Raw genomic sequence first — 22,875 nt, 5'->3', positions numbered from 1 at the left:
TTTCTAAGGCCCACTTGACTTCACATTCCAGGATGTCTTGCTCTAGGGGAGTGATACATCACTGTGATTATCTTGGTCGTGAAGATCTTTTTTGCACAGTTCTTCTGTGTATTCTTGCCACCTCTTCTATAATATCTTCTGCTTCTATTAGGTCCAGACCATTTCTGGCCTTTATCGAGCCCATCTTTGCATGAAACGTTCCCTTGGTATCTCTAATTTTCTTGAAGAGATCTCTAGTCTTTCCCATTCTGTTCTTTTCCTCTATTTCTTTGCATTGATCACTGAGGAAGGCTTTCTCTCTCCTTGCTATTCTTCAGAACTCTGCATTCAGATGCTTGTATCTTTCCTTTTTTCCTTTGCTTTTCACTTCTCTTCTTTTCACAGCTATTTGTAAGGCCTCCCCAGACAGCCATTTTGCTTTTTTGCATTTCTTTTCCATGGGGATCGTCTTGATCCCTGTCTCCTGTAAAATGTCACGAACCTCCGTCCATAGTTCATCAGGCTCTTTGTCTATCAGATCTAGTCCCTTTAATCTATTTCTCACTTCCACTGTATAATCATAAGGAATTTGATTTAGGTCATACCTGAATGGTCTAGTGCTTTCCCCTACTTTCTTCAATTTAACTCTGAATTTGGCAATAATGAGTTCATGATCTGAGCCACAGTCAGCTCCTGGTCTTGTTTTTGTTGACTGTATTGAGCTTCTCCATCTTTGGCTACAAAGAATATAATCAATCTGATTTTGGTGTTGAGCATCTGGTGATGTCCAAGTGTAGAGTCTTCTCTTGTGTTGCTGTAAAAGGGTGTTTGCTATGACCAGTGCGTTCTCTTGGCAAAACTCTATTAGCCTTTGCCCTGCTTCATTCTGTACTCCAAGGCCAAATTTGCCTGTTACCCCAGGTGTTTCTTGACTTCCTACTTTTGCATTCCAGTCCCCTATACTGAAAAGGACATCTTTTTGGGGTGTTAGTTCTAAAAGGTCTTGTAGATCTTCATAGAACCATTCAACTTCAGCTTCTTCAGCAGTACTGGTTGGGGCACAGGCTTGGATTACAGTGATATTGAATGGTTTGCCTTGGAGATGAACAGAGATCATTCTGTCGTTTTTGAGATTGCATCCAAGGACTGCATTTTGGACTCTTTTGTTGACCATGATGGCTACTCCATTTCTTCTGAGGGATTCCTGCCCGCAGCAGTAGATATAATGGTCATCTGAGTTAAATTCACCCATTCCAGTCCATTTTAGTTCACTGATTCCTAGAACATCAATGTTCACTCTTGCCATCTCTTGTTTGACCACTTCCAATTTGCCTTGATTCATGGACTTGACATTCCAGGTTCCTATGCAATATTGCTCTTTATAGCATCGGACCTTGCTTCTATCACCAATCATATCCACAACTGGGTATTGTTTATGCTTTGGCTCCATCCCTTTATTCTTTCTGGAGTTATTTCTCCACTGATTTCCAGTAGCATATTGGACACCTACCGACCTGGGGAGTTCCTCTTTCAGTATCCTATCATTTTGCCTTTTCATACTGTTCATGGGGTTCTCAAGGCAAGAATACTGAAGTGGTTTGCCATTCCCTTCTCCAGTGGACCACATTCTGTCAGACCTCTCCACCATGACCTCCCCATCTTGGGTGGCCCCATATGGCATGGCTTAGTTTCATTGAGTTAGACAAAGCTGTGGTCCATGTGATTAGATTGACTAGTTTTCTGTGATTATGGTTTGTGTGTCTGCCCTCTGATGCCCTCTTGCAACACCTACCATCTGCTCCAGCAAAACACAGCCACTGCTCTTTACCTTAGACGAGTGGTATTTCCTCACAGCTGTCCCTCCTGACCTTGAACGTGGAGTAGCTCCTCTCAGCCCTCCTGTGCCAGCTGTGTAACTGTGGGCAACTCACGTAATGACTCATCTACAAAATGGGTATGGAAGTAGCTCCCTACCTTATAGGGTTGCATAACCTGTAACATGATTAAGTGTCTTGCTAAATGTTTGATTCTGCCTGGTTACTGTGAATTAAAATACACCAATGACTTCTGGCCATATGATTTATCATAGTTTGACATTTAACTAAGTGGTAAAACTATTTATTTTTCCCACCCCTTTCTAGTCCCCTTAGCCAGCTTTATTATTCATATTTTCTCCCACCATAGAGTATTAGTTTTAAGACAGTAGAGCTTTACCTTGCTCACTGCTGAAACAGCACCCAGAAAAGTACTGTACATATTAAGCCTTCAGTAGACACTAGCTGAATGAATGGTGCAAATTTTCAAAAAGGAAAATTTACCATACACCAAAATGTTCATTATAATAAAAAGTAGAGATAAATCTTTCTCTAATGGCTCCCAGTCATATATTTTAAAACACCAAATGCTATAATAAAAACAAGTAATTTATTAAAATTTGAAGGTAAAAACATAATTTTAAAAGATTTAGACCTATGTCAGGTGTGATAGAGTATGGATGCTTTCTTGACATTCAAAATCAGATCCAAGAGTATCATTTTCAGAATGTTCAAGAAGATTGAGTTTACTTCTAGTTGTCTTTGATGAAACAGTCAGTATTTCACTCTCTTTCTTAACAGAAATGTGTTTTTTCGAAGACTCGCTTTTAATTGGTTCATTAACCAACGAGCTATTTTGCCCAATTCCTTTGCTTTTCTGCTTTACAGGTGAGTCAGAGCAGGAATGCAGGTCCTTCCCAGGCTGTTTCTTAGCAGAGTGCTTTTTGATATATTCACCTGTTTTGGTCATTTTTTCTGAGGCAGGCCTGCTATTTCTAGATAACTCCTCTTCTTTTCTTTGACTTCCAGTTCCACAAATTACATCTGCTGAAGGAGAACATGCTCTAGCAATGAAATCTTCAAAAGACTCCTGCCGCTGTTCTGTGACTGGGACTCCCAGGTTGTCTTTGGAAGTCTCTAAGGTCTCCTGAGTAGAGGCTGGGACATGGAAGGTGTCGACAGGCAATGGAATTCTAGCATCACCTGTAATTTTCTGAAACTGGAGAGAAAAACAAGACAAGACAAAAATTCAGTGATGAACAAGGCCTACCATTGAAAGCATTCAGTCGCTTCAGTCATATCCAACTCTCTGTGACCCCATGGACTGTAGCCTGCCAGGATCCTCTGTCCATAGGTTTCTCCAGGCAAGAATACTAGAGTGGGTTGCCATTTCCTTCTCCAAGGGATCTTCCTAACCCAGGGATCAAACCCATGTCTTTTCACGTGTCCTGTATTGTAGGTGGGTTCTTTACCTCTAGCACCACCTGGGAAGCCTAACCATTAAAAAGTGGAGTCTGAAATTTCAATGTTACTCTGTGATCTTATTATTAAAACAGTCAATTGATAATTTAGAAGATTTCAGAGCCAGTTTTTTTCTAATTATGTCTTGCAAGTGATTCTCAACTTAGATATAACCAAGATTATGTCTGCTACATTTTCAGACTTCAGTGTTTACAGTAGTTATTACCTATTTCCTTTCCCTTACTAAAAATAAAACCCTATTCTGTAAGAAAATTAATTTCTTTTCTATCCTCCAGGTATATGTAAACCAGTTTTTTACACAGTTTTACAAAATGGAAAATATGTAAAAATGTGTCCAGTTTGTGACCAGACTGTGTATCCAAGCTGTGAGTTTTCAAGACCAGTTTGAGACTGGCTAAGGTGAAAGTTGGAGGCTCCACATAAGGCTGGAGGAAAAACTGACAGGTTTCCCCCTCCCATTTCCATAACCAGGTGACTCACTATAGTATACTGCCTATGAACTATGTCTGGACCACTTATTTTAAATAATTATCTATATCAGTAATTGTACCTTCATTAGTGTTCCTTCATTGTAAGCTGACTGCATACAAATAGAAACCTAGATAAAATATGAATAGAATAGGCATTTATACAATTTAAAATTTAGGATATTTTCTCTAAGGTTTTCTTTCTTCACTAAGGATAGTTTGCTTTAAGTCATAAAATTTTCAAAAGAATTTCCAGTTTTCTTATTTACAACAATGCAGTATCATGAAATTTACTAGGCACAAATGTACTAATCTATCAGAAAGTAGCTCAAAGAGGCTTCTAGCTCCTCACCATATGAACTCTGAGAGACTGATCATTATTATCTTCTTTCTGACTTGGAAATTTCCTTTTTGCTAATTGCTCTTAGAATCATTAAGTTCTGTTCTGTCCACTTACTTGGATATTTTGCATCTGTCCTAAGGCACTCTGCTGTAATTCTGATTTTTCTTCTTCAAGTGCCTTCTTTTTTTCTTTAGGTGGACTACTAACAGTAGAATTCATCTGGGGACGACCTAGTAAATGAAAATCTGACTGATCTATACCAGCCATTGTGGCCAGCTGCCCAAGCCTGGACCAGAGGAGAAAAGGAGAAAAAGACAAAAGTTACTATAATCACGGAAGAGCAGCTTAAATATCCCCAGACCTACAATCAGGAAACACTTCTAACATCTTAAAAGCCAACACCTACTCCAGACTACAAGCCTCTCTCTTCCGCATTCTCAGCCCTTTCCAAAAGAGTCATCCTCTGGGATACATCCCGTCTCCTTGCCTATTACCACTCCATTTCAAACACTCTCACTAGCAGCTTCAACATCAACCACACATACCATCCACTGCCTCTCACCTCCATTCCCACACTCCATTACTATTCCTCCAGCTCCCAAGAAGCGTCTGCTTCTTCCTTCCCAATACCAATTCATTCCCTGACCAAACAGCACTCCATCAATTATCAATCTCCACTTCCCTCTTTCGACAAAACTGCTCCCGGTTAAGAACCACTGACCTGCATCTTCCCTATATAACTGTTTTTAAGTCCAAGACAAAAACAATCTTAACTCAAACTTATTGAACAAGAAAAATAAGTGAAAGGCAGTAAAATTCGTATGCATTCCCAAATATTTTCAATTAAAATTGCCTTCAACGTAGTCTTTACAAAAAATTATACCTACTAATTACTCTGTCTACAGGTTACTTGTTTATAATGGGCTTCCCACTCTACCAAAGCAGGCTCCCCTGTTTGCTTTTCTTTATACATTTCCTCATTAAAAAAAAAAAAAACCAACTCTATTACCTATAATTCACTGCATTTGGCTAAATATGGTCATGGAAGTAATAAAAACTGCTCAAGTTCCTCAGCAAACTACCTCTATAGTTACAAAGAGAAGAATGCCATGAAGAGAAAAGAACTAACCCAGCATCTTTAAGGAGATCCAAGAAAGCATGGAACTTTCGGAAAGAATTCTCAATGCTGCCCAAAACACCTTCATCATCCAGGATCATGCTTGTCAATGAGTGTGCATGAAGAGCTTCAGACAAAGAGAAATTTATATTTCTTAACTGGGCATTTTCATGTTCCAACTACAAAAGAAGATTGAAAATATTTGACATGATTTTTTCTCACTATCATCAAAAGAAAACAAAAGTAGTCTCATCTAGTTTAAAGAATAAAACTAAAACATTCAAAGTGCAATTTGTTGTTCAGTCACTCAGTCGAGTCTGACTTTATGACTCCGTGGACTGCAGCACACCAGGCTTCCCTGTCCTTCACCATCTCCTGGCATTTGCTCGAACTCCTGTCCATTGTGTCGGTAATGCCATCCAATCATCTCATCCTCTGTGATCCTCAAATGTAATTAATTTGTAATTAATCTAACTCTCCATCAGTTAAGACAGAGACCACATCACATAATAACCGAAAGGCAGAGGCACTCAACAAAGTTTCCTATACAACATATATATAAATAAACCAAAATGATTGCTTTATTAATGATCTTTCAAAAGATCACATTTTAAACTGGTTAAATTCATAATGGATCCTCATTCCACATTAGAAAATTACCCGCTATTAAGTTTCCCTTAAATTAGAAAATGAAGCACAGAACCTAATTTGAACAAAGCATATTACAACTCTGCTGAATGTTAAGGAATAACTAAAATATCTAATGCTTAAGTTTAAAAGTCCTAAATCATAACTAGCCCAATTTATTAACTGTACCATCACCAATATTCTCCTTGGTTTCTTGAAATATTCACTCCCATGCACCTCTTCTTTAGATCATTATTTATGATTTGCCCTATATAAAAATCAACTCTAGTATTTCTCAGAAAGGCCGTTATGTTCATGATGCCCTCATGTCTTACATAGCAGGTGTTCAATATTTATTGAATGAACTAGTGTCCACCAATCCAGTAGATGCACTTTCAAAACTCCCTCCCTACACTCACTCTGGAATAGATTTTATTTATATAGAACTTTTTAGCTTCTGCTCTGCTTTTATGCACATTACCTAATGTAATTCTCACAGTATGTATTTTTACTTTCATTGCATTCTTACTAGTTTTCCAATATCTTATATTTATTTAAATGACTCATTTTCCTAATTCACTGCCAGTAAAGTCTCATCATGTCATTTATGTTACTAGATATACAATATATACACAAAATATGCTTTCTTGAATCAAATAATCATGAACAGAAAATAAGCTAACATCATATAAAGCACACACAATACACAAAAAAACAAATTTTTGCATTTTTAAAAACATAGCTTCTGGGAGACATAATATAATAATATATATAAACTATAAGCATATGCCTAAAAGGAAAATGAGACGTGAGAGCTCTATTTCATCCTGTATCTAGATCACATGATCACTAAATACCAGTAAATGTAAAGGTCCATATGATACCACCAATTTGCAACATATTAGTTTTGAAGTTTACAAACTATATGCATATGGCTTAAAATAAAATCAAAATAAAACCAAGAAACTTTCTAAAGTGTAAGGAGAAACTTGTTTACCTCACTGACTCGTTTATCAGCCTTAAGCCTTATTACTCTTTCCTCCTTTAACTGCTTCAAGCACTCCTCCAGTTTTTCCTAGCGTAAAGAAACAGAGTAAATATTATACCTAATTCATAGTATGATATTCCAAGGCATTTCCAACTGTAGATTTCATCATGATTTAGGGGTAGAGCCAGAAGTGAACTCAGACTTTAATCTGCTACCTGGAATATTATATCATGCTTGTGAAATTAATTATTGAAATATATCAAATTAGCATAGTAAAGATTTATTTAAATCCCACTCTTTCCAACATAAATCTGTGGCAGCTCACCATAAAAGGTGCATGCGTACAACATAGTAAATCAGAAATAAAAAATTAAGACCAAGAAAGAAAAATTCCGCTTTTATTTGTGGGTCTCTTTACAGCAGGAAGCCCTATTAATGAACATGCTTAACATACCCGAGTTACATAACTGCAGATTCAAAAGCATTTTTTAAAAAGAGTAATCACTTTTAAACCAACTTACTCTATGTCAAGCACTGTTCTGGAGTTTCCTAGGCATTAAATATGAGGAAAGAACAATACTAACTTCATGTTATCTTACAGATGAGAAAATGGAGGCAAAGGAGCAGAGTAAGTAGAGCAGCACAGCCAAGCTCACACCACTAAGTAGCAGAACCAATACTGTGAATTCAGGAAGCTGGGTGCCATTCCTGTCCACAGAGGTAGCAGTCTTTCCATTCACCAAGGTCAGTAACATAAAATGAACACTGGTAAACTCTCACAATTCTTAAAAACTCATGAAATTAAAAGATGCTTATTCCTTGGAAGGAAAGTTATGACCAACCTAGACAGCATATTCAAAAGCAGAGACATTACTTTGCCAACAAAGGTCCATCTAGTCAAGGCTATGGTTTTTCCAGTAGTCATGTATGGATGTGAGAGTTGGACTGTGAAGAAAGCTGAGTGCCAAAGAATTGATGCTTTTGAACTGTGGTGTTGGAGAAGACTCTTGAGAGTCCCTTGGACTGCAAGGAGATCCAACCAGTCCATTCTGAAGGAGATCAGCCCTGGGTGTTCTTCGGAAGGAATGATGCTAAAGCTGAAACTCCAGTACTTTGGCCACCTCATGTGAAGAGTTGACTCACTGGAAAAAACTCTGATGCTGGGAGGGATTGGGGGCAGGAGGAGAAGGGGGCGACAGGATGAGATGGCTGGATGGCATCACCGACTCGATGGACGTGAGTCTGAGTGAACTTCGGGAGTTGGTGATGGACAGGGAGGCCTGGAGTGCTGCAATTCATGTGGTCACAAAGAGTTGGACATGACTGAGCGACTGAACTGAACTGAACTGAAGACACTTAGGTCCTTGAAGTGGAGGACACTGCTTATGCGTAGGCAGAATTATAAAAGAGATCCTAAGATTCCTATGCTGAAGTATACAATCCTGCCAGTTTTTCAATCTAGGTGCTGTAGTGAAGGGATTTTGTAGATGTAATTAAGGTTCCAAAATCAGTTGCTTTGAAAAGAGGGAGATTATTCTGGGTGGATGTGATATAATCAGGCATCCAAGGAAAAGGAACTGGACTTCTCCTAAAGATCTGAAATACAAAAGGGACAAGAGGGAGATTCCCCATTGCCAGCTTTGAAGAAGTCAAGCATGATGTTGTGGCAGGGGGGAGGCCTCTAGCAGCTGAGACTGTCCCCCAGCTGACAGTCAGCATGGAAACGAGGACCTCTATTCAATCAAGTGCAGAATCTGAATTACGCCAATGAGCTGAAGAAGTCTGCAAGTATTCTTTCTTGGAACCTCCAGATAGTAACACTTTCAGGCTGACATCTTGATTTTAGTTCTATGACACTCGTGAGGTTTGTTGAACATCCAGTACAAACATGAACATCCAACATCGGGGGCCTGATGTATTACACTTAAATTTCACACACTTTAACACTCTCTGGAGGGAACCCACATGCTCCCACTATGTATCTGAGTGGAGAACTCAGTCATGCTGTGCTTGGACTTCTGACCTATGGAGCTGTGAGCTTGTAAAATAGGTATTATTTTAAGTCAGTAAGAGTATAGTAAAGGAAAATTAATATACTACTCAATCTCCAGGTTCAAGAACAAAATAAATGACTGTTATTGTTTTAAGTCATTGTTTCCAGGTGGTTTCTAATGCAGCAATAAATAATCAGAACACCTATGAAAACAGTAAGGCGTATTTATACATTTTAAATGCTTTCAACAATCACTTAAAGAATAAGGAATTCTATTGTATGTTATCATTGTGAGAGGAACTGGTATCACTTTATGGACAATGACTTTTGGTACACAGCAACAATCTTACATCAGCAGTTCACCCTAAGGAAATCAGAGATGTGAGCAAAGATTTATCTACAAACATGATGTCATAAGATTATTTATAATCAAACTCTAGAGGAAAGCTAAGAGCCTCCAAATTGGGGTTGGTTTAAATAAAAATAGCACACCATATGAAGGAATGCTCTATGAAACCACTAGGAAAATAACAATGATAAGAGGGCTCAACCAGAGTTAATGAATGGGCCTGAGGAGTTCTATATTTAAAATATATCTATGTGTTTTTCTTGGAAGATGGTCCATAAGCTTTATCAAATTATCTGATTTAGAAAAATATTTAGTGACATGAAAAAATATCTTTAATACCTTTTTAAGAAAAAAGAACAGAGGTGGCTTTTATTTCCTTCAGTAAGTTGTTCACTGCTTTCAAAAATTTGCTCAATGAACATATTTTTACGCTCAGAACATGCTTTAAAAATTGACAGTCTATATAACTTCAAATTCTTTAAAGTTTCATTACTAATGCCAACCAAGTTTTCGATGGGAAAAAGGAGAAAAATTCCTCTACTTTTAATATAATGGTTAAATAAATCTTCTAAAATTGATTTCAAAGAAATTCTAAACAAATAAGAAAACAAACAAAAAAACCCTCACCACCGTCTGAGAAAAGCAGACTAAATTACAATATTCTTGACTGGTTCTAAATAGCACACTAACGTGCAGTAACATGAAATAGTTTCTCCCTCTAGTGGAAAGTATTAGAACACAGCATTAAATTTTTCTGAAAAAGTGAACCCCTCTCCTACAAAATAATTCATGTCCCTTAAACAGAAATATGGAACCAAAAAAATTAGAAAGTAAAATTGCTTGATATTCTATTAGTTAGGTAAGACTAATGATAAGGCTTTGGAGAAATCTTTCCGGTCATCTGCTCTCCTTCCTCCCTTTGGCTAGGTTGCTTTTTCTGGAACAAAGCTCCCATCATATTGTATATCAAATTTTATGTTCAACCTTTTTTTATATTTAAAATGACTGAAATCAATCATTTCTCATATAATCAGCGGATTCATAACCTGGATTTTCTTTTCAAGTGGGCTACAAAATATTTCACTGAGTAGGGTTACTGGTCAACTATTCCTTTGATTACACATTTAAATCCTTTCCAACTTTTCAATATTATAAGACAAAATAACCATTTTTATCATGAAGACCTTCTTCCATATTTAAAAAAATGTTCTTGCAACAAAGCCATAAAAATGAGGCTGAGATCAAAGCAAACAGATGTTTTTCAGGCTTTGAGGTACCTATCCCCAAACTACTTTCTAAAAGATTCCTAAGATTTTATACAGTCATCAGCAATGTATCACTTGGTATATAATCACTACAATAACTTTTGGCTTGTTTCCTCACTTAGAATGCAAGTTATTTGAAGAAAGGGGGTGTATTTTATTGTTTATCCCCAAAACCTGCACCTAGCACAAAGCAGACAGTCAATAAATAATTGCTGAATAAGGAAAATCCCTACCAATGCAAGATGTATACAGTATGAAAGATGTGTGCTTTTTCTGTAACTGGATAAGTGAAAACTTGGCATCTCCCTTAAGTGTATACTTCTTTGCTTATAATTAGTAATTAAATTTCTCTTTTAAATTATATTTTAAAAATTCTGAGGCAAAATCCTGGCCCTACCCATTAGCTCTATAATTTTGGACAAGTTCCATAATGCTAGACCTCAACTTTCTTATGTATAAAGTGGAGATAAGCTCCCACATCACAGAGCTCTTGTGAGGATTACATGAGCTAAAACATGTAATAAAACTTATAAGCACTCTTTAACAAGAATGCTTGGTACATAGAGTCTGTTCAATTAATGTTGAGTGAATGAACATGTGAATGCAGAGTAGTGAAAGGCTTAAAACGCAATAGTCTTCGTCCCACACTCACATCCAGCACCCTAGAGGTGACCCATTCTTTAAGCAGGTTTGAGGGTTTTTACTTGTAAATTATTATATGCATATTGAGAAGTACACAGAACAAAAGTGTCAATGTGACGAAGCTGCAGGGGTTGGGATTTTCAGAGTATCTCATTGATTTACTGAGTGTACTTCTCAGACGTAGTGGTTTCCCCAGGATTCAGAAAGCTGTCATGGATCAGACAGGCAGCAGACCACCAAACAGTGACCATGACCCATAACTTACAGTGACTTACATAACCCATAACCACCACTCAAATCTGCAAGTACTTGTCAGCATCTTAAAGATCCCGCATATCCCTCCCTCATCTCAGGCCTCTTTCCATAGTTATAAACACCATCCTCATTTCTTGACAACCATTTCCTTTAACCTGGTTGCATCTTTCACCATATGGAGCTTCTCTGATAGCTCAGTTGGTAAAGAATTCTCCTGAAATGCAGGAAACTCGGGTTCAATTCCTGGGTTGAGAAGATCTGCTGGAGAAGGGGTAGGCTACCCACTCCAGTATTCTTGGTCTTTCCTTGTGGCTCAGCTGGTAAAGAATCAGCCTGCAATGCAGAAGACCTGGGTTCGATCCCTGGGTTGGTTAGATATCCTGGAGAAGGGAAAGGCTACCCACCACTCCAGTATTCTGACCTAGAAAATTCCATGGACTATCCATGGGGTCTCAAAGAATCGTACATAACGCAGCAACATTCACTTTCAACTTTAGGTAGAGGATCACGGTGTACACTGTCTTTTCTATTTTATTTCTTTCACTCAACATTGTTTTAAAAAATTCATCCAGATTGCTATCTGTAGTTCTATTAGGTTGGGGCAAAAGTAACTGCAGTTTTCTGCATTGTTGAAATTTGCTACTTGATATTGGAATACATTCTAAGTAAATGTGGTTATATCAATATATCATTTTAATGTGCATTCTCACTTTTTTTTTGCTAATGATTTATTACTTGCTGTTTTTATTTAATACTTATTTTAGACTATGGAAATGATAACTGGCAACATTAACAACACATTTGGCCCAGGAACTGCTAACGAATGTACAGTGCAGTGGTGGTTCAAGAAGTTTACAAAGGAGACAAGAGCCTTACACATGAGGAGTATAGTGGTCAGCCATCAGAAACTGACGATAATTGAGCGCATCAGCAAAGCTGATCCCCTTACAACTACATGAGAAGCTGCTGAAGAACTCCACATCAATCATTCTATGGTCATTTGGCATTTGAAACAAATTGGAAAGGTAAAAAAGATTGATAAGTAGGTGTCTCATGTGAAGTGAAAGTCACTCAGTCGTGTCCGACTCTTTGAGACCCCATGGCCTATACAGTCCATGGAATTCTCCAGGCCAGAATACTGGAGTGGGTACCTTTCCCTTCTCCAGGGGATCTTCCCAACCCAGGGATCGAACCCAGGTCTCCCGCACTACAGGAGGTTTACCAGCTGAGCCACAAGGGAAGCCGGATGCCTCATGAGCTGACCAGAAATTTTAAAAACATCATCATTTTAAAGTGCTGTCTTCTCTTATTTCACAACAATGAACCATTTCTCAATCGTATTGTGATGTACAACAAAAAGTGGATTGTATACAACCACCAGTGACAACCACCTCAGTGGCTGGTCCAAGAAGACGGTCCAAAGTACTTCCCAAAGCCAAATTTTCACCAAAAAACGGTCACAGTCACTGTTTGGTGGTCTGCTGCTTGTCTGATCCATGACAGCTTTCTGAATCCTGGGGAAACCACTACATCTGAGAAGTACACTCAGTAAATCAATGAGATACTCTGAAAATCCCAATACCTGCAGCTGGCATTGGGTTGCAACGATAACACCTGACCTCACATCACACAACCAAAGCTTCAAAAGTTGAGTGAATTAGGCTATGAAGTTTTGCCTCATCTGCCATATTCACCTGACCTCTTGCCAACTGACTGCCACTTCCTCAAACATCTTGACAGCTTTTTGCAGGAAAAACACTTCCACAACCAGCAGGATGCAGAAAATGCTATTCAAAGAGTTGTTGAATCCTGAAGCATAGATCTTTATGCTACAGGAATAAGAAAACTTATTTCTTGTTGGTAAACAAGTGTTGACTGTAATGGTTCCTATTTTGATTAATAAAGATGTGCTTGAGCCTAGTTATAATGATTCACTGTCTGAAACTATAATTATGTTTTCACCAATAGTTCTTACAGTTTTATTCCTTGAAAGCTTTCCCACTGTACACATAATTTATTTAATGTTTCACTCTTACAGGACACTTTGGGTTTTTTCTGTTTGTCCTACCGCGAGCACATGAATCCTGCTGTACCGGTTATTCGGGTGCATTTACCCAGGGCGGGGGTGAGGGCTGCTGGGTTACAGGGTATTTACATACCTTCAGTTGATGGAGAGTGCTAAACGCTCTTCAAAGTAGTATTGATTTATACTTCAGTATAAGCAGGGTAGAAGATTCCCATAGTACTCCAGGTCTACAGTACCTGATACTATCAGACTCTGTCAATCTCACTAGCATGTAGCTTTACTGGTTTTGATTTGTTTCTCTCTTACTACTTAATGAAGCTGGGCACTTTTCCATGTTTACTGGCTACCTGGATATCCTTCTTTATGAAGTTTAAGAAAACTAGTCTCATTTTTAATTTTCCATTTCCAAATACTATACTTATATGACTATTTCTGACTAAGTTTGAGGCAGTATCTGTTAACTTTCTAATTTACTAAGCAAGGATTTAGTTCCTTTACACTCTTTCCTATATCCACACTGCTTAGCAAAGTTATGTCATTATTAGTTTTCCCACTGGTCATGATCTCTTCCACACGTAGTGAGATACTTAAAAATCTATATTGCTGATCAACTAGAAACTCTTTCAATGTTCCGCTTTGTAAAATGAGGATGTTCTGGTCTTTTCCCCTTTTTTCTACCTCCTGTCTACCTTCCAAACCTAGCTTTTATATTGTCAAAGTTGAAATTTATATTCAACTAATGTATATTTATAAATTATAATCAATTTATAATTATTAAATTAAATTATAATTAATTTATAATATTTATATATTTATATATTATATATAATCTATTATATATATAATTTATATATTATATAATTATACATTAATATTATATATTATATTATTATAACTATATTATATTATAATTGCATTTTAAAATATATATAATATAATATATAATAATAATATATTAAAACATATAATTATATAATTATAATAATTATATACTATATAATTATATAGTATATAATTATTATATATTAAATTATAAACATATTTAAATATATTTTTAATATATATTTTTATATATTATATATTTTAATATATTTTAATATATATTATATATATTATTATTATATTATATTTAAATTATATTAAAATATAATTATAATATTATGATATATTATATATTATTATATATTAATATATTATAAAATATATATTATATAATTTATTATATATATAAAATGTGTGTTTATATATTTATAAATATAGATAAATATTATATAATACATAGTATATATTATTTATATATAATATATATTTATATGTGTATATACTTATAAATTTATAATTAATTTATAGTTATTAAATTAATAATTAAATTATTCAACTAATTTATATTCAGCTAAGTTTTCTGTTATTTGAGAGACAGTATGGAGCAATGTTTAAGAGAAGAGGCAGAAAGCCCCAATCCAACCATAAATCAGGGACAAGCTGGGCAAGTTCCTTCTCTGGCTTAGCTTCCTTTTCTGAAAAGCGGGAATGAAACTAGCACCAACCTCATAAGGTTATTCAGGGCATTAAATGAGTTATAGGCATTAAATGAGTTATTCAGAGCATTAAATGAGTTATATGTTAAAAATACTTAGAATATAATATATACTAAGTATATATCAGGACACAATACATTTCAGTACATACTAAGTGAATACTAATACATACTAAATATAGTTCAGGTTAGTTATTTGTTATTACATGCAAGCTGACAATAAAAGCTGCAAACCAAGACAGTATTTCTACTATTACAATTAAATTAATATTGCCCACTGCAGACATATACTGTGTCTCTATGTATAGATTATACCTCTTATACTGTTTCCATGTCATTACCCCTGTATAGCATGACCACATACCCTCAGATGCCTTGGGCTGTTCCAGTTTATACCTGCTGTCCTGATGTTACAGAAGTATAGTGACTCCTTACATTATTAGCATTCTGGTTTGGACAACAAATTACATAGGTGGTCACTGCCTCTGTGTGTCACTTAAAAGGGGGACACCTGTAATGTCAGGTTAAGGTGGATTCTTCTCTTGTCCACTAGTGAAGTGAAGTTGCTCAGTCATGTCCGACTCTTTGCAACCCCATAGACTGTAGCCCACCAGGCTCCTCAGTTCATGGAATTTTCCAGGCAAGATTCCTGGAGTGGGTTGCCATTTCCTTCTCCAGTAGATCTTCCCAACCCAGGGACTGAACCCGGGTCTCCCGCACGGCAGGCAGACGCTTTACCGTCTGAGCCACCAGGGAGTAGTTTAAAATCTACAATAGTTTAGGGAATTCACTGGCTATTCACTATAGGAACTCACACTTTCACTGCCAAGGACGTGAGTTCAATCCCTGGTCGGGGAACTAAGATCCTGCAAGGTGAGGTGCAGCCCCCTCCCCACCCCCCAAAAAAATCTACCATAATTTAGTTCACCTTATGTTTATGTCAGTGTAGCCTTTTTCCCTCTGGAGTTCAGTTTCCTCCTCCTCTTCCTCTCCCTGCTCCCTTCCAACAGTACCTAATGCATAGTGAGTAAAATACGCCTCAATGTGTTTCTAAGCTGTCAATCACACAACTAATGGAAGGCTCTCAAATCTGTATTAGCTGACTCTGCACTGAACCCACTGTTTCCCGAATCCCCTATTACCTTCCTTCTTAGTTTATTCCCTCATTTGGCTGGATTATTTCTACAAATAACTTGTATAACAGAGGGTAAGCTTTTCAAATTTCTTTACATATAAAATATCTTAGTCAGCCTCTACTTATGACTGATAGTCTGGCTGGATACAAAACCCTAGGGTGAAATTCCAGAATCCATGTGCTGATGACAACAATGATAAAGTCAGATTTTTTTTTTTTAGGTGACCAGTATTTTTTTCTCTGTAATGTATGTATCTTTTCAGTATTTTAAAATTTCATAGTGAAGAGTATCTAGGCAGAGGCTATTTTTGTTTAGCTATTTTCCGTTTGAGGCCTGAAGCTTACTTTCAGCTATGGGGAATTTTCTTGCCCTTTGATAGCTTCCCTCCAATTTTTTCTGGGTCTAGAATTTTTAATAGGAACATGCTGGACCTCCTCGATGCAGCCTCTCCCAATATATCACTTCTATCACATTTTCCATTCTTTCTTTTTTATATATTGAGAAATTTCTTTAATTCCTACTGAATTTATTTCAGCAACCACATTTTCATTTCCAAGAGATTTCTCTGCTTTCTGACATTCCCTTTTTAATTAACACTCTATTCTTAAAGTTTCCAGCTCCTTTTAAGCCTCTTTAAGGACACAAATTAGGGTTTTTTCTTAAATTATTTTGTTCCCTAAATTTTCCCTGGTCCTACTAGGATTTGTTTTTACTCTTTCCTCACCTCTCTTATTGTAAGCTTTACTCAACTACCAGGTGTATGATGGTTATTTTCTATTTAAGGATGAGAGCAAAAAGCTCCCTGGAAGTCAGTGACTGGCTTTTCTAATGCAGGAAAAAGTGGGTAGTAACTATAATAGGATACCCCCAGGTACTCTTTTCTAGGGTGTAAAAACTCACAGTAGCTACCCTAGTTGTCTCCAGTTTAATTTTTTCAAAATGAAATTATCTCATTTCAGGAGAGTGAGGGTGGGGCTGGTATTCAACTCTTTCAAGCACAAACTCAATGAGCTCCCCCTATTTCACTCACCTGCTTAACTAACATCACTCTCTCTCCCACATGCACACCTGAGTATGGAGCTATTTCCGCAGGGGGATCAGACTCCCCCTCAGCTGCAGGCGGTCCCTGGGCATATTGTAGGTGATGGTTCCCTTGTTCTACTGCTTCAGTTTCACACTCTTCCACTAGTCTCCTGTCTTTCAAAGATATTCTGAAATCTCTTGATTGTTGTGGGTTTATATATTTAAACACTTTGATACCATCATTTTAATGTCTTGTTAAAACAAAGAAGAGCTGAAAGGGTTCTCAGAGCATCCTGAATCTATTCTGTAGTCACAGTTTATAAAACTTCTTGGTCTTCCCCAATGTCTACAACTGCTTTTAGAAATATCAATACAATATCCCAACCTACTGGTGAAGGAAACGAACACAACACATCTAAAATGACAGCGAATGTGGTTAGATGCCCTAGGGTCCTGTCTTACTCTACAACTTACCGGTAAACCACTGATGTGCTACAAATTTTAGGTGCTCGTTTATAAGATGAAAAGGGGGTAATTCTACATGAACTACAGATTCCTCCTACTATAATATTTCATAATAAAATTTCTCTATATTGTCACTAATTTTAACTAAAAAATTAAAATCTTAACTTTTTCTTTTAAAAATCAAACAGTAATTTCTGTTGTCCTTTAATAATGGGCCAGTTCAAAATTTATCAAGATTTCATACTAAAAGAAAATCATACTAAGTAATTTTTAAAAAGTAAACACAGACTTTTTAGCACAATAACAAGGTGCCCTCAAATGTGTTTCCCTTATTTACTACACATTATCAGCTCTGCATTTAAGTTGAAATAAAATTAATATATTATTTTGAAGAGTAAAAATTTCTTATGAAGATCAATTTTTCTTTTCTGTCCATACAAGAGAAGTATGGAATGACATTAGATGTCAGGTTTATTAGGCAATATAATGGAGCTTCTTGCTATTTTTAGGAAAGAAGAATATCAATACTGAAACATTTTTTCAACTTTTCATTAAAAATGAGGTCATACACTCCTCCTATAAAAAGAACTGTCAATTTTCTCATCTGTAAAACAAGGGCACTGAATCAGCTGACTACATTCACTTAGAACTCAATTCCTTCAAGTTTATCTTAAAAAGTCTCCCTATATCTAATATTAAGGTTCTAAAGAAAAGCAAATATGTAACTAGTCCACCATTCATTCACCTTGGTCTAAGCTAAGTTCAAGGGGATACAAGGCAGACAGGAGGGGAAAACAGAAAGCTCCCACACAAGTTGTCAAGTATTGCAGTCAGACGCAACTAATCTTGTTTGAAAAATAATCTTCTCTGTATCTTTAAAGTGATAACTTTATACCTGCAATGCTTCCTGTTTCAAACTGATTTTCTCTGGCTCTTCCTGAACACTTTCTGAGGAATCATCGACCTCTTCGATCTCTGATGAGGAAGGACTCTCTATGGTCACAGTCACAGGAAAATCTGATTGCTTTAAAAAAAGAAGACAAAATTGTATAGAAGACAACATGAACAAGATACCAAATATCCAAATATTAGAGGACATTTAACACAAGCGATCTGAGGTATCAAGTTATTATCTGTAAATGTCTCCCATTGCTCCTTAGTCTAAAACAAGCAATGCTGCTAAGTCACTTCAGTCGTGTCCGACTCTGTGCAACCCCATAGACGGCAGCCCACTAGGCTCCCCCATCCCTGGGATTCTCCAGGCAAGAACACTGGAGTGGGTTGCCATTTCCTTCTCCAACGCATGAAAGTGAAAAGTGAAAGGGAAGTCGCTCAGTTGTGTCCGACCCCTAGCATGGACTACAGCCTACCTGGCTCCTCTGTCCATGGGATTTTCCAGGCAAGAGTACTGGAGTGGAGTGCCACTGCCTTCTCCGAAAACAAGCAATAACAAAGTAAAACTGCAGTAACTTATTTTTGCTATGTTACTGTACAGACCTCTGGTGTACATGGTTAGGATTAGTATTTGGAGTTGTCCATATTATTTTATTAAGTTTCTTTCACAGAAGACAAGTAAGGAGCCAGGGTAAACATTTTTTCTCAGATCACCTTTATACTGCAAACTAGAAATTTATTCTTCACCATCAGACACAAATAGTCTGGAAGAAAAGGTAGTTTTTAGGAGGACAATTCATCAGTAAGGGGACTGGTAAAGAATCTGAAGGATAATTAGAAAGTCAACATATCTAAACTGAATAATAAACAGAATTTTTAAAATTAGTCACTCTAGTACTTTTGACTGGAGAATCCCATGGACGGAGGAGCCTGGTAGGCTATAGTCCATGGGGTCGCTAAGAGTTGGATACGACTGATCGACTTCACTTTCACTTTTCACTTTCATGCACTGGAGAAGGAAATGGCAACCCACTCCAGTGTTCTTGCCTGGAGAATCCCAGGGATGGAGGAGCCTGGTGGGCTGCCATCTATGGGGTTGCACAGAGTCGGACACGACTGACGCAATTTAGCAGCAGCAGCAGTCACATATACATACACAATTAAAACTGACCTATCAAAACTTTCATTTTCTCATCATCCTTAAGCCAAAATTAGTGTAATTATAATCCAATTCTCCTATTGAGCTTCACTGCCACTGGAATGTTGTTCAATAAGACACTTCCATTTAAAAACTGACCTGGTCACAACCCCATAAAAGTCTATAGATCAAAAGGATGTGTGTTAGTTTTATATAACTGTGCAGAAGACAACTCACTAGGATATCATTCTGACAAGCCCTGCAGGAGAGGAACTCCCAATGGTAGAATGAGGCATGCACCCCTCTACCAGACATCCAGGGGCAGGACTGACACCCAAGGTGCTCTTCTTTTAATTTCAGCAGAGCAACTACAGTCTCCTAAGACCACTGGCAGGATTAGATTGCTCCAAGGCCATGAGGCTGTAAAAGATGGCAAGTGTGCAGCCTTGGTGAGGAAGAAGGAACACTCAGAGAGTAGAGGTTTGGGATATGTTGCTTCATATTGGCTTGAAAATCAGGAACTTGTACAGACAGCCCCCAAACAACATTTTCTGAAAACACATGAACACTCTTGGGTATGACAGCTCCACGTAAGGGGTTAGAAATGGCAATCAAGTTTGTTCTACTGGGTAACTGCTGACTTGGGGACTGGAGAACCCATTTCCTTGTTTACAGACATAACCACAAAGGCTCCCAGTGTGCCATATCCATATAACTACACAGAGGCAATGGGAGAACGACAAGACAGGTTTTAAATGGGTTTATTTCAGAGAAGGAACTGTTTTTTGTAAGGCTCTGTTCAGTTTAAAAAGCAAAGAGTATGATCTCCCACCCTTTCCAATTTAACCCCCTGTATACAATAAATAACCACATACCTGCAACTGATTACACACATCACGAGCTTTGATTAATGGAAAACCCCTAAAAAGATATTAACAAAACGAAGTTATATCTTGATGTACACATATCACCAGTTAATTGCATTTAATGTAAGGTTTTAGTATCTTGAACAATATCCACATAGAACTGCATATAAAAATAAGTCAGCTCAAAACAAGGACCTGGAAGGCCTCTGCTATGAAAAAAAGTGAACACAATTTAGCAGACCCACTTTGTGACAACTCTCTGAACTGCCGAGAGGCACCTTTGGTTCCTATGTTCAGGGTGGTTGAGATTTCAGTCTAGCATCTTAACTGGTGGTATGAATCGTTCTCTAATTTACAACTCCTTGTGATGAGGATGGGCCTGAGATTAATAAGTGTCTTAAGAAGAAGATATGAAAACACAAAGCTCTTAAACTAAAGTGCAAAGACTGGGAATTCAATATTATAGTTTATGCTTTAAGAATCTATATTACCATTTGCAAAAGTAGTCAGTTGTCCAATGGGGATTATAAATACCAACTAAATGTGAGCAACTGAACAGGTATTTTACACAGTAATTAATTACTTCAAGTACTATTTAAAATCAATTCTCTATGTTTTCTTAAGCAATTGTTAACACCGAATTTCATCAGTGTGCTCAGATGCTCAGTTCTGTCTGACTCACTGTAATCCTACGGCCTCTAGTCCACCAAGCTCCTCTGTCCATGGGATTTTTCAGGCATGAATACTGGAATGGGTTGCCATTTCCTCCTCCAGGGGATCTACCCAACTCAGGGACCAAACCCACGTTTCCTGCATCTCCTGCATTGCCAGGTGGATTCTTTACCACCAGCGTCATTCTAATTTCATGAATATTACCAAATAAGTCACTTGAAAATAACCTAGAGCAATTTATTTCATCTAGCAAGCCTAGAGCTATAGTTGAAAAATTTTACTCACAGCTCTATGACAAAATTACTACGAACTTATCCCCTGGATAAGTAATCAGCTAAAGCTAGTTAAGTCTAGTTTGGCAAACTAAATCTGATTTACTGAATTAAGCTGGCTGATTTAGGTTAGTTTCAATCCATATTTCTCATCCATTCTGCATTAAACTATTCCCATGCCTAGAATGTCTTTTTTCCCACTCCTACAGATCCAAATGTCTACTTCTGTACTGTGGGGCTTGACTCAACTACATAAGCCTTTACTGAAACTTTTCTCATCTGCACAAGTGGAGAGAATTTTAGTCTCCTCAGGACTCCCACGGGGTTACCTCTGTTGTGACACTTGAGAAACAACTTCAAACTCCCAATTATTTTTTGTTTTTCTTTCTTAGAGGACTCATTAGGCAGAATCCATGTGCGAGTTATCTTTCTTTCTCTATTGAAACCACCAGAGACCTCCCACATAATAGAAGCTCCAAAGTAAAGAATTCTAAATGACTAAAAGACAGGGAATGAAAATGCTCTACCTGTTCCTTTTCGCACGTTCTGCAGTACGCCATGGCAGGAAACCAGACACACCAGGCGGCAGAGGTTCAGGAGCATAAGAATCTTTACCAGTGGAGTGTTTGTTTCCATTACTTACAGGTTTCTTTGTGGCCAATCCTATGTTTGAGAAATCATGAAAAGGAATCAAATGCACTAAAAGCCTACAGAGCAACTATCACACGCGTACACACTGAAAGGAATAAAACAGGCACTTTACAATGATGTCAAGGCCATTAAAAACAGGATCATTTTGTAAAAATGTTTTACATAGGCCAGCACTTTTTAAAAATGTAAGTCCACTACAGTAACAAGTTATTTTAACTAAAACAAAAGTACTGAGGTATGCAGAACACGCAAAAATAAATTTTTTAAAAATCGCAAAGAATGATACATTTTATGTATTATGCAGAGACACTCAATCTGAATCTTAGAACACCTTTGGCATTTCTGAATCCCAAGAATAGAGAAACATAAATACACCCATGACTTCTGCCAAATAGAATCTTTGTGATTAGACCAAAATTTCATTTTATGATTAACTTTTCTATGTAAAAACAAATAAAAGTTATCACTGTATACAAGTTGCCAGGTGGTAGATGAGTCAATGTTACCCTCCTATAAGTCTGTTGACCTTCACTGTTCATTTGATTTCATATAGAAAACACACAAAAAAACACACAAAAAAAGTGAAACCCACTGGATGAAAGAGTGAAATGCGGAGACTTACCCTACACTTTAGTACTAAAGAATCAAGTATTTTTATAAGAAATATTTAGAAGCAAAAAAGAGACTTACAAGCTAATATTTTCTTTAGAACAAAAAAATTCACATTTAAATGTTTAATTTGAACATTACTGAAAACAAACATCACAGTTAAAATGATTGTATTTATTCTTCAAACCTACTGTACTTTAGCAGCATTAGGATGGCATGTAAAATAGAGTGTATGTGGTGATACAGGACAAATTTTCATAGAGTG

General features: G+C 37.0%; 1 protein-coding gene across 1 annotated transcript in view; it reads right to left on the bottom strand.

Moving 5' to 3' along the window:
* Positions 1-2,448: 2,448 nt before the first annotated feature.
* CEP78 (centrosomal protein 78) overlaps positions 2,449-22,875 on the bottom strand; it is a 37,285-nt gene continuing 16,858 nt past the window's right edge. Inside the window, exons 9-16 of the mRNA XM_068973592.1 lie at positions 21,878-22,013; positions 20,416-20,461; positions 18,404-18,532; positions 6,827-6,904; positions 5,215-5,381; positions 4,200-4,371; positions 3,826-3,873; positions 2,449-3,012 (exon numbers count right to left, since the gene is read on the bottom strand). Coding sequence (XP_068829693.1) covers positions 2,449-3,012; positions 3,826-3,873; positions 4,200-4,371; positions 5,215-5,381; positions 6,827-6,904; positions 18,404-18,532; positions 20,416-20,461; positions 21,878-22,013 — 1,340 coding nt within the window. The remainder of the gene's footprint in view (positions 3,013-3,825; positions 3,874-4,199; positions 4,372-5,214; positions 5,382-6,826; positions 6,905-18,403; positions 18,533-20,415; positions 20,462-21,877; positions 22,014-22,875) is intronic.

This window comes from Capricornis sumatraensis, chromosome 6 (genome assembly GCF_032405125.1).
Source record: "Capricornis sumatraensis isolate serow.1 chromosome 6, serow.2, whole genome shotgun sequence".
NCBI classification, from domain to species: domain Eukaryota; kingdom Metazoa; phylum Chordata; class Mammalia; order Artiodactyla; family Bovidae; genus Capricornis; species Capricornis sumatraensis.
Note: the sequence above shows the minus strand (reverse complement) of the source record. Positions and strands in the feature narration are given on the sequence as shown.